General features: G+C 37.4%; 1 protein-coding gene across 1 annotated transcript in view; it reads left to right on the top strand.

Annotated features, from left to right (window-relative positions):
• Positions 1 to 12,307, top strand: part of TNNI3K (TNNI3 interacting kinase) — a gene marked incomplete at both ends in the record, with an annotated part of 280,506 nt that overhangs the window by 80,947 nt on the left and 187,252 nt on the right. The window contains 3 exons of the mRNA XM_082669170.1: positions 2,254 to 2,392; positions 8,850 to 8,994; positions 9,080 to 9,184. Of these exons, the coding sequence (XP_082525296.1) occupies positions 2,254 to 2,392; positions 8,850 to 8,994; positions 9,080 to 9,184 (389 nt within the window). The remainder of the gene's footprint in view (positions 1 to 2,253; positions 2,393 to 8,849; positions 8,995 to 9,079; positions 9,185 to 12,307) is intronic.

Raw genomic sequence — 12,307 nt, 5'->3', positions numbered from 1 at the left:
TAGTGGAGCTAGAATTCAAGGCCTGGTGCTGTAATTCCACAATCCGTTGATTTTCAACCTTAACATATTGAAAGAAAAATTTTATATGCTCTTTTCAAACACCATCTTTTAGCTATACTCAAGAAACTCAATAGAACCAAATAAAACAGAAATACAAATGTAATTAGATAATCAAAACTTAACTGTTCTTTTGACGTTCTGTTTTTACTCTTCCTCATTTTATCTCTCTAGATCTGGTCTCAGTTATGCAGCAGAATTATACCTTTTTACCTTTGTACAGGTCATGCCATTGCACTGCCTGAGGATCCCAAGTTGAAAATCAAACTTCCTTGTGTCTCTGTGCTGTTCTAGTCTTTGTGCCTTTATTTCTTTGCTGGCTGGCATGTGCCTGGACAGTCTCAGACCTGCGAAGTGTGACCTCTAACTAGGGGAGACTGCTCATTTCATTGATAGGCTGCTCAGACTGCACTGGGGTGCCCTGGAGAGCTGAGCACTGAAAACGCTTCTGAAAGTACTGGGTCCAAAACTCAGGTGGCGAAAAAACTTTATACTTTTCTGACTTCAGGCACAGACAGGATATACACAGTGCCTGTTATTTGTAGAGTCATCCTCTTTGGCGATTAACCTCATGACCCAGCAGAAACATAAAGAGCTTCTATGCATGTTGTGTGGAGACCTAAATTTGTTTACTTTCCCTGAATATATAGTCACAGTATTACAAAATTATGCTAAAATGTGGATGGCCCTTTTATGATAAGGGACTCACTTCCTATGTGCAAAGACAGCACATAAGTAATTTATGGAAGCTATTGTCATTTACTAAAATATGCTGACAGGAGAATGGCACATTCGATATACTAATGTGCCATGTTCCTTGCCATTTGCTTATTTACTTATTTTAAGTGGAAGAGTATTTTACCAACAGCAGTAGTTCCTAGGTATATAATAATAGTGCTTAATAGACAATCGATTTCAAAGATAGTTTAACTCTATCCATTATAAAGTCACATAATCAGAATTTATGGAGCCTGTGTAAGTGGAAATATCTGCTTAGGAGTGCAAGGTTCTTGAAACTAAATGTCTACTGTTCAGGTTTCTCTTGAATTAAGTATTGGTCTGCCCGTTAGCCAAGAAATAGATAAAATACATGTGTTCCACATTGGTGCTACCACTTCTGCTATCATTTATTGAATACCAGGCACTTTTCTAAGTGCTTTGTGTGTAATAACTTATTTAATTCTCACAACAACTCTATGAGGCATTCCCATTTTAGCAACGAAGAAACTGAATTTTCAAAAGGCCAAATAATTTATTCAAGGTGACATACCTAATAAGCAGAAGCCCAATTTCAGAACCTTTGTTCTTTACCTACTGCATGCAATAGGAAGTTTTCCCACATCCCACCCAGCTAATTTTTCGCCTAGAATTTCTATCGAATATATACCATATTCTTGAGAGGCTTCCGCTCAAGATATATTTATTTGCTGCCACAAAATAGTTTTAGAGCTTGAATTCACTTTTATGCTGATGCCACAATGGTCAAGACTTTTGAGGAGTCCTCCCATAACTGTTATTTTAATGGCACGGGTGCATCCTAACTTATCTCTTGGGATCACTATGATGAGTCCTAAAATTCACAGGGGAGGTAATGTCAATTTTAGAGAAATTATTTGGAAGGTTCCTAAGTGAATATATAAATAATTTGAAGGAATCCCGTAAATTACCTGAAACAACCCCTGGAAACTCTTGAGTTGTTTCTTACTTCATCTCTCTCTGTCCTCTTGGATGTGAATCTCAGCTAATTTGGGAAGATGCTGGGGGCTAGTGTGGCTATCTCCTGTTTACTCACAAATCAAACAAGGACCCAGAACCCCAGTAGCAAGATTACCATTGGTGACCTATGTATGGAACCACTATGAAAATCAAGAATCAAGTAAGCACTGCTGGCTCTGGCCAGAAGGAAACTTTAGAAAAGATTGTTCAGAGAAGATTATGGGTGACTTGAGAGAAGGTTATTTATGTATTGATACAATGAAGACCCAACCCTGAAATTGCTCCAGTTTTAGATTTCTTGCTAGGTGATATAATAATAAATTCCTTATTGTTTAGGCCAGTTGAGTTAGGATTTTCTGTTATTTTCAGGCAAAAATTATCCAAGAGAAAACCTAAATGATATGTCTCCTTCCCTATTGCTGAAGGCATTGCATTACTGTTTGGCATTTGATACTAATTTCAAATGCATGGATCCTTTAGGTAACCCGCCTCCTTTTGAAATTTGGTGCTGATGTAAATGTAAGCGGTGAAGTCGGAGATAGGCCCCTCCACCTAGCATCTGCAAAAGGATTCTTTAATATTGCGAAACTCTTGGTGGAAGAAGGCAACAAAGCAGATGGTAAGATTATGTTTAGAAGAAGAAATTTGCTATCTTTTACTTTATGTATGCTTTTTACTTCTACTTTACTTATTTATTAGAGAATAATCTAAGTTGATTAATCTTGTACGCATGTACTAATTTGTTCCACAAGTCATAATTTATTATTTTTAATATATTAATTAAACCTATATGTTAATCCTTCTTTACATATTTTAGCTCAACTCTTAATGTATTAGGTGCTGCAGTAAAAGTAAGGGGTTTTCCTAAATTTTTCCTACTTTTTGTTATTCACTAATCTTTTTTTAATTGAGGTAAATTTTACATATAGCAAAATTCTCAAATCTTAACTGAATATTGACTTAAGTGAATATTTGCTTGTGGATACACCCATGTAAAAGCCACCCAGATCAATATATAGACATATTTTCATCTGGAAAGTTGAAAAATTTTCACCTGGAAAGTTCCTTGTTGCCCACTTCTTAGTAACTAGCTTTCGCCACCAAAGATAATCAATATTCTGGCTTCTATTGCTATAGGTTAGCTTTTTTTCTGTTCTTGAAGTTGATATAATTTTGTGACTGCTTTCTTTTGATCGACAAGATGATTTTGACTTTTATCCATGTTGTTGCATGAATCATAATTTGCTCTTTTTTATTACCGAAAATTCTATGAATTTCCCACAATTTAACTGTTTATCCGTTCTCCTTGTAATGGAAGGTTAAATGTTTCTAGTGTTTGACTTTTGTGAATATAGCTGCCAGAAACATTCAATTCTTCTTGTGAATATATGTGTTAATCCCTCTTCGTTGTGTGTGTGTGTGTGTGTGTGTGTGTGTGTGTGTGTGTATTTAGAGAGAGAAAGAGAGAGAGAGAGAGAGAGAAAGAGAATTACTGCATCAAAGGGCATGCACATGGTTAACTTTTTAGGAAATTTCAGACAACTTTCCAAAGTGTTCACAATATTTTTCACTCCCACAGCTATTTATGAGAGTTCCAGTTGCTCCCCACATCCTCCCCAGTATTTGATACTACTGTTATTTTGAATGGAAATAGAGTTAGAATGTGATCAGGTTGGGGGAAAAAACCTTTAGAATACACAGAAAGATTTTAGATGCATTTAGTAGAATAGAATTTCCTGCAACTTTTTAGTTTTTTAATTACAAAATGAATTTTGGAAAATTGAAAGTATTGAAAAAAAGCTTTCTCTTTTTTTCCTCTTCCTCACAAACTTAATTTTTTGACACAAATTCACTCAGAGTTACATCTTGTCATTAAATTCTCTCAGGCATATCCAGCATTCTGATCCCCAAGAGACCTAATTAAAAGCCCAGCTGTAAGAACTGCTGGCCTTTGCAGCAGAAATGATGCACATTTCCAAAAGCACAAGGTTGTCAGATCTATAGAACTGCCATTTCCTTGGTCCAAAATTGAGATTGATATTCAGTTAATAAAACTAATCAATGTTTTCATTACTCTAAGGAAAACACAAAGGCTCCCAGAGACAACTGTAGCAAGAGGCTAGGGCAATTTCATTTCCATGTTGGAAACAGGGCCATTTTATTTGGTAACGTTTGAGAAACGTAGTTTGTATCATTTTCTGAGCCAGTGTATAATAACTCAGGAATTTTTTCTATAGCATTATCATAAACAACTTGTGTTGTCAGGATGCAAGGAATGCTGTTGTCTGGACCTTGTTTAAGCAGTCTCTTTGATTCTGTTGGTTTAGGATAGGCAGAGGTACACCAATGTGAATCACCGAACACATAATTGTTTTTGAAACTGCCTCACTCTTCCAAGGGGTCAGGAACCACTCACATTTTTCCTTTATTATCAAGGCCAACCTCAGCCTTTTATGCCTCTGCACAACTCCAAAGCTCAGTGGTGTCAAAATGAGTGTCATTTATGATCAGCATGTCTCCAGGATCAAAGGGCTCTTCTACAAAAGGCATTGAAATGTGTACTGCACCCGGATTCCCAGTACATACCAGCGTCATATGATATAATTTTTAACATTTTCTTTCTGACTCACACAAGCACTACATGCCTCCTACTCAATCATTTAAAAAAAAATCAAGTGACATGACTCAGATTTTTAAGTATTTTTACTTCCTTCTAATATACACTTGATATTTAAGTCCCTTTTGTACTTCAACCAATTGCAAAGAATAAATCAGAAAATCTTTTGTGCTGGTGGACACTGCACAAGATTTATTATCAGCTGGTTTACTTATTCCAAAATGTATCTAAGCCTCCAGATGATTTATTTTAGATCTGGACTTTGCCTGTGGTTAATGGACATAAGGGGAAGAATAAATGAATGACCCCAAAAGGAGTGCAATTTGAAATCTGGTATTTACAGCATGTTTCCGTGGTAACAGAATGTCACAAATGAAAATAAATTCAAGTTGCAAATTAGCCAAAATGTATTTCCGAAAGCACGTTCCGCACGTTTGTGAGGTTGACCTATTCAGTCACATATGTTTTAAATCTCTAGTCTTCTTCCTTATACCTCGTAGGGCAATTAAAAAGGAGAACTGCAATGCTTATCGAATGAGATTGAAAAGGTCAAAATATTGCTGGACTCCATAGGAGGAAAATAGAGACACAATTCTCACAATTTATCATTTTAATAAGTTAAAAATGGAAAATGTTAAATTCAGAAACTATTAATTTTTTGTCATCTGAATGTTGAATGCTATAGTTCTCTTAACTGGAGAACTGGATACTAGAGAAAGTCACAAAAATTTCTAGGGCATGGTCAGTAAGGAGAAGTAATTTATTTTTTAAAATGTGTCTTGTCAGAACTATCACACAGATTTGTTACTGAAAATTTATTTAAGACACACTTGGGAGTTGCTTTAGAGAGCTGGTGAGAGGTCCTAACTTTGCTGGGTTAATATGGAAATGTTTATTTTATCTTTAAGATCAATGAGCAGAAATAAGCAAGAAGTAGCATCCAGCTACCTACCCATTCATCCAATCTTTCTTTCAAAAGACATTACTGAACATTTACTCTCTTCAAAGTAGAGGACTAGTGACCAAATATTTTCTTAATAATGATTTACATGTATTCCTTTGCTTGAAATTTTCCTTTACTTAAATCTCTAAATAAGATGTTAGAGCAAACAGAATATCATTCATACATTCAGTTTTCCTCAGGTAAGAATAATAATATATGCACTTTTTGTTTTTGCAAATTGGTCCAAGACAGAATTAAGGAATCAGAAGGACTGAAGCAGAAATACGGGTATATATATATATAAACTCTGCATCTGATGCAGATTTCTCCTGGCTTGTCCCTTTGGTTGGTATTTTATATCTTCTTTGATGAGAATAATGTCTAGGCCATTGCAGGTAATTCACCAAGTAAAGAGTCTGCTTTGAAGTTTATTGATTCAACTAGAGAAGAATAATGTTGGGTGGGACCAGGTATGGCTAAAGGAAAATTATGAATTAATGGAATATTGTGCTTCATTCTGCTTTACAATGTCCCCTCTGGCCCTCAAGAACTCACATGTGACCTCCTGATGCCCTGGACTCCCTGCTGTCCTCAAGCTTTGACTCATGGTATTGACTTTCCCTGGCTTCCAACAGAAGGTGAACAAAGGAAAAGTATCTTAAAAAGGAAGATAATCAAAACAACCGGGAAAATTCTTCTGAAGGAAGTGTGTCCTTCTGAGCCACTCATTAATAGAAAAGATTCAAAGATTTATTTTTCAATAACAGTCTTGGGAGGAGGAGTTCAGGAACTTTGTTAAAGATTTCCCTTTGGCTTAAGGGCTTGCAGGTTGATAAAATAAGAATTATTGTCTACAAATATAGCAGGTATAAGGCCTAAACCAGTGTTCATTAAATGTTAAATGATGATTATATTTGAACTTTTTAAAATTAACTCTTATCTTGCCTTTCTTTTCCTTCCAACCCTTCATCATTAAAAAAGTAATTCGATCAATTCTTTTGGCTCTATGGATAATTTCTTTTATAGATATATAAGAATGAGAATGAATGGGATTTGTTAAGGGCTATTATTTTCTATTTTGATAAAGCACTCTGTACAGATGGACAAAGTAGTAAAATAATAAAACAAGTGATTGTAGAGCAGTCGATCTGGTTATTTTTGGTTTTAAAAATTGTGCTAAAGCAGATCTAGAATTTAGCAGCTTGGTGTTGATTTGTTATTACTTCAGGCCTGTAATTATTGACTATTCAACTAGATTGTAACTTATTTGAGGGTATAGACTCTATGCATTTATAGCTTATTTGCCTTAGCACCACTTAGCAAAATTCTAAGAGGGAAATTAGTAAAAAGGGAGAGTGAAGATTTTTATTAAGTATCTAATTTGTGATAAGCATCATGCTAGACACTTTCTAGAAATGATCTCCTTTAATCCTTTCAGCATCCCTGCTGCACCAATAGTGTTATTATATCCACTGTTACTTATAAGAAATCAATATCTCCAACACCTAGCACAGTGCTTGGTGCATATTGATTATTTAATACTTGTTGAGGAATGACTATGTGTCAGTCAGGTGTTCTTATTTGCAAGTGTTGGAAACTTATACTTGCTAATTTAAGCATGAGGGGAAATATTAAAGGATATCAATTAGCACACAGAATCTTCCCCAGGACAGAGTAGAAAGCCAGGTTTGGAATTTTCACAGTGAGAAATGGTGTCCAGAATCACACCCCAAAACTAATCCTTTGAAGGCACACTGCCACCCCAGCTAGGCACACACACCAACACTTGTGTTTCTGGCACCAATAATGCGGGGCACCCAGTCTGTGGCTGGACAACAGTACCACTGGAAATTAGATGGAGCTATTCTACCACTGCTACTTTGCCAAGATAGAATAGACTCTCCTTTTGTGTGTCATCAGCTCTGATGTCAGAGTCTGAAATAACATGTTGATTGGAAGAGCCTGTAGATAAGAGTCCAACCAGGACGTGGTTGAGAGTGAAAGGGTCACTATTAAAAATTATTCTAGGATAAGAAGCCTAAACCAGGACATATGGTCACCCTCTACTAATTCTGTGCCCCTAACTGCAAAGGAGGCTTGGAAAGCATATTTTCAGCTTCTATGATAAAAGGTGATCTTGGCCTCTAGTCAGTACTTTCAGTATAGGGAATTTCCCAAATGTCAGAAGAGGTTATAAGTCTGGATTGGACAAAGAGAAGGTCAAATGCCCACTACTGAGTAATCAATTTAACAGTTAATGTTAAAAAACTATCTTAGATAATACAATTCATGAGGTCTTCCTCACTCTAAAACTTGCTGCCTTTTCATTATACCATGATTTGTATACCGCAACATGACATTTCTCAGTTAGGGGGACATCAGAACCTCCTACACAGTCTTGCGAACATACAGAGTACTAGGCCCCACGCTAACATATTGAGCCAAAATTTTGGGAAATGGTGCTCTGTCCAGAGTATTAAAATTTTAACATCTTCTATGGGGGTGAAAGGGGAATCAATTTGAAAGGAGATACTTGTGGAAATAAGGCTATGAGTACCTTTTAGATACTTACTAGTTTCCTGAACTCTTCCACTGTGCAAGGTAAATTTTTTTAACATCTGTATCGGAGTATAATTGCTTTACACTGGTGTGTTAGTTTCTGCTTTATAATAAAGTGAATCAGCTATACATATACATATATCCCCATATCTCCTCCCTCTTGTGTCTCCCTCGCACCCTCCCTATCCCACCCCTCTAGGTGGTCACAAAGCACCGAGCTGATCTCCCTGTGCTATGCGGCTGCTTCTCACTAGCTAGCTATTTTACATTTGGTAGTGTATATATGTCCATGACACTCTCTCCCTTCGTCCCAGCTTACGCTTCCCCACTCTGTGTCCTCAAGTCCATTCTGTACATCTGCATCTTTATTCCTGTCCTGCCCCTAGTTTCTTCAGATATATGTGTTAGCATACAGTATTTGTTTTTCTCTTTCTGACTTACTTCATTCTGTATGACAGACTCTAGGTCCATCCACCTCACTACAAATAACTCAATTTTGTTTCTTTATGGCTGAGTAATATTCCATTGTATATATGTGTCACATCTTCTTTATCCATTCATCGGTCGATGGACACTTAGGTTGCTTCCATGTCCTGGCTATTGTAAATAGAGCTGCAGTGAACATTGTGGTACATGATTCTTCTTGAATTATGGTTTTCTCAGGGTATATGCCCAGTAGTGGGATTGCTGGGTCGTATGGTATGCAAGGTAGATTTGATTAGATGCATTCCATAGATTTATGGGAGCTAGAAGAAAGCCTGCTTAATGTGGAAATAGGCTATAGGATAGAATTCTAACTTTTTAAATTGGTGGCACTTAATTTCCTTTATTATTGTCATTAATTGGCAATTTCCAGGAGTCTCTCAGGCACTTAGAAAAGTCCCTGATACTACACATGAGCAGGTTGAGAAATAGAGGATTCCAGATAACATATGTTTCCCTTTCTTTTGATGACAGTGAATGCTCAGGACAATGAGGATCACGTTCCACTCCACTTCTGTTCTCGCTTTGGACACCACGATATAGTGAAGTACCTGCTCCAGAGCAATTTAGAAGTTCAGCCACATGTTGTTAATATCTATGGAGACACCCCTTTGCACCTGTGAGTATTATGTATACTTCCATAGGTACTGCAGGTATACTACGTGTACCTTCTTACTATTCTCAAAATATTTTCTTAACTCTAGGGCATGCTACAATGGCAAATTTGAAGTTGCCAAGGAGATCATCCAAATATCAGGAATAGAAAGTCTGACTAAAGAAAACATCTTCAGTGAAACGGCTTTTCACAGGTAAAAGAATATTTAAGTGCAATAGCCTCTAAACTTAGCTAACACCCTACAACACTGGAAGTCATGTACATGAAGCAAGAATGAATAGTGGCAGATGTTGCAATCAGAGAGCAAGACCAGAGGGTGGCCAGAGGACAAGGAGCCCAAGCTAGATGCACAGAGAAAAGGTAGACGCAGATGCTGCAGTCAGTACAACAGATGGGGCCAGAGCCAGATGCTGCCTTCCTGGCAGCAGCCACAAAGACAGGGACTGATGTTGCCAAGGCAACAGGCATATCAACATCTGTAAGCATATTGCTCCTATTCCACTACACTCTGCAGAAAGCTGCCAAAAGGAGCAGTGCCCATAATCCTCTTCCGACAAGAATATCATTACCAGAATTCATCAGCATCAAATGTGACATTTTTTCCTTACCACTTAAACCTTATGTGCAAATGTATCTACCTATCTAAGACATCCATCTGTCAGCCTGTAAGAGCTTAGTCAGGGTGGCCACTGAGGTACCTAAGAAGGCATTAGCTCCTTGCTAGGAATCGATTACAGTCCTTTGCAACGTGCTCTGGAAAAGCACCCTGAAGGAGCAGCTGGGTTTGGAAAAGTTGTGACAAAGAAAAAAAGAAAGAGAGAGAGAGAGGGAGGGAAAAGTTTGCTAAGAACTCAAGCGCATAACTCCCTAAAATGTCCTAAAGGAAAGCAGATGTTTTATAAAATTTAAAACCTCATTTTTTAACAGGTTACTGTTTTGCTTATAAAAATAAAAACGTAGTCATTTGAATTGAGTAAACCTTGAATATCAGATTATTTACCTACATATTACAGATCTCTTGGCTGTTAGCAACCTCTAAAACATGTATTTGAGACTAGTATGTTATTTACGTAGTGTTTGTCCTGTACTAGTGAATAAGAGAAATGAGACACTTTTTTTAAATACTGAACTAAAATTAAGCTTACACTTCTGCATCAGGCATCAACTTGTCAAATTTCACTTGGATTTCCAGATTTTTCTTATCACCCAAAGAGGTCAGACAAAAGGGAGGTGAAGAAAACTACCATTTATGGAACAGTGAATATGTGCTGGATGATTTGCATCCATTATCTCATTTAATCCTCCTAACCATTTTATGCAGTTGGATTTACTATCCCTTTTTTACCAATGAGAAAATTGAGGCTCAGGAAAACTAAGTAACTTGCCAAAGATTCTTATGGCTAGAAAAACATGTATTACATGCCTGACTAATTCCAAATCCTGTGTTTTTATATATCTTCATGTTCTAGTACCAAAATATTTTGTCTGTTTTCTACACACTCTGTAACAGAACAGATGCAAGAACTCTTCAGATCATGCCTTCAAAGTGTACCAGTGGAATTTGTCCCTGAAGGGGACAGTTGGCAGAACTGATATGTACGGGTTATTAGTGTCCTCTACCCATTACGTCATTCTTGTGGAGGCTGACACCACAGGCTAGTTTTCAAATCATTTTGCTACTTTGTGCACATAAATTGAAACCGACTATAATCAGAGGGTTATTGTCACCTTCAGAAGATTGTCTATATGACAAGATTAGTGAAGTGAGTTAAAAGTAGGTATCCAATTGTTTTATTTTGTGCAAACCTGTGGCTGCTAGGAATAACGTATTAATATTTTCATTCTATTCATTTTAAGTACATATTTATAAAAGAAATTCTCCTTTTACATAAGGAACTGACTACAGTTATGAATTTTTCTATGTACAAATCACAGTGCTTTACACATAGTCAGCACTTAGTACATTCCTGTTATTGTTTTCATATGTCTGTATGTATACACATTTGTATACACACGTACACACACACACACACACACATATATATATATGTTCTGAATTCGTCATTTCCTATAAATAGTTGCTTTGAACAGAAATAATGAGGTAATTCAGACAACGGAACATTAAAAGTATAGTGTTGGGCTTCCCTGGTGGCGCAGTGGTTGAGAGTCCGCCTGCCGATGCAGGGGACACGGGTTCGTGCCCCGGTCCGGGAAGATCCCACATGCCGCGGAGCAACTGGGCCCGTGAGCCATGACCGCTGAGCCTGCGCGTCCGGAGCCTGTGCTCCGCAATGGGAGAGGCCACAACAGTGAGAGGTTCGCCAACAAGTATAGTGTTAATGGTCCTATTTATAATACAAATAACTAATGGTGATACGATCTATTACACTGAGATGGTTGTTTTTTATTCACTTAATTATTCAAGAAAGGCTTGTTAAGGACCTGTTTTGTGTTGTTGCTGGTAGGAACATTAACATGACACAGTCCCTTCCCTCCTTAAGGGAACTCTATTGTAAGGTATCAAAACACACAGAGGTGTATTCATTATCATAACACAATATGATAAGTGCCATAAAACTGAAATTACAAGGAAGCAGAGGAGATAGCAATGAACTCAGCCTTTGGTTCATGAGAAGACTTCATAGAGGAAGCAATAGTTCAACTAGATAAATAATGGCATTTATTTAAAGAAAATAATAATATCCCATGAGAGAAAAAGGATTTAGGTAAAGTCATCCCAGGAAGAGGAAAGAGTAAGACCCAGTGAACTACCACTTATAGAACAAATCTGGAAGGAAAAAACACTGTTTTTCTGTACTCTACCTCAACATTCAATACCTCACTTCTGAAACACATGATACCAGTTTTGTGTGAGATTTTTCTACACCAAACAATTCTCCAGTTCTCTACAGACAACGAGTGGGTGTCCTAAAATTCATTTCAGTTTGGCACTGCCTACCTGGAATTAGCATCAGATCTCACAAGACTGCCCCTCTTCCCACTTCAGGTGCAATCACAAGTCTAACTTGTCACCTAAATCTCTCAGAACCTTCCTGTGTTCCCCCATTCCATTCAGTTGCCCTGCAGAATGCCTAGAAAAGAATTAATATCATAGGAGATATTTAATAAGAAAATGCTAGAAATTTTATACAGCTCCTTTCTTTTTTTTTTTTTTTTTTTTTGAGGTACGCGGGCCTGTCACTGTTGTGGCCTCTCCCGTTGCCAGAGCACAGGCTCTGGACGCGCAGGCTCAGCGGCCATGGCTCATGGGCCTAGCCGCTCCGTGGCATGCGAGATCTTCCAGGACCGGGGAATG

This window comes from Grampus griseus, assembly GCF_964374135.1.
Source record: "Grampus griseus genome assembly, chromosome: 1".
Taxonomy (NCBI): domain Eukaryota; kingdom Metazoa; phylum Chordata; class Mammalia; order Artiodactyla; family Delphinidae; genus Grampus; species Grampus griseus.
The sequence above is the reverse complement of the archived record's forward strand: the minus strand, read 5'-3'. Positions and strand labels throughout refer to the sequence as shown.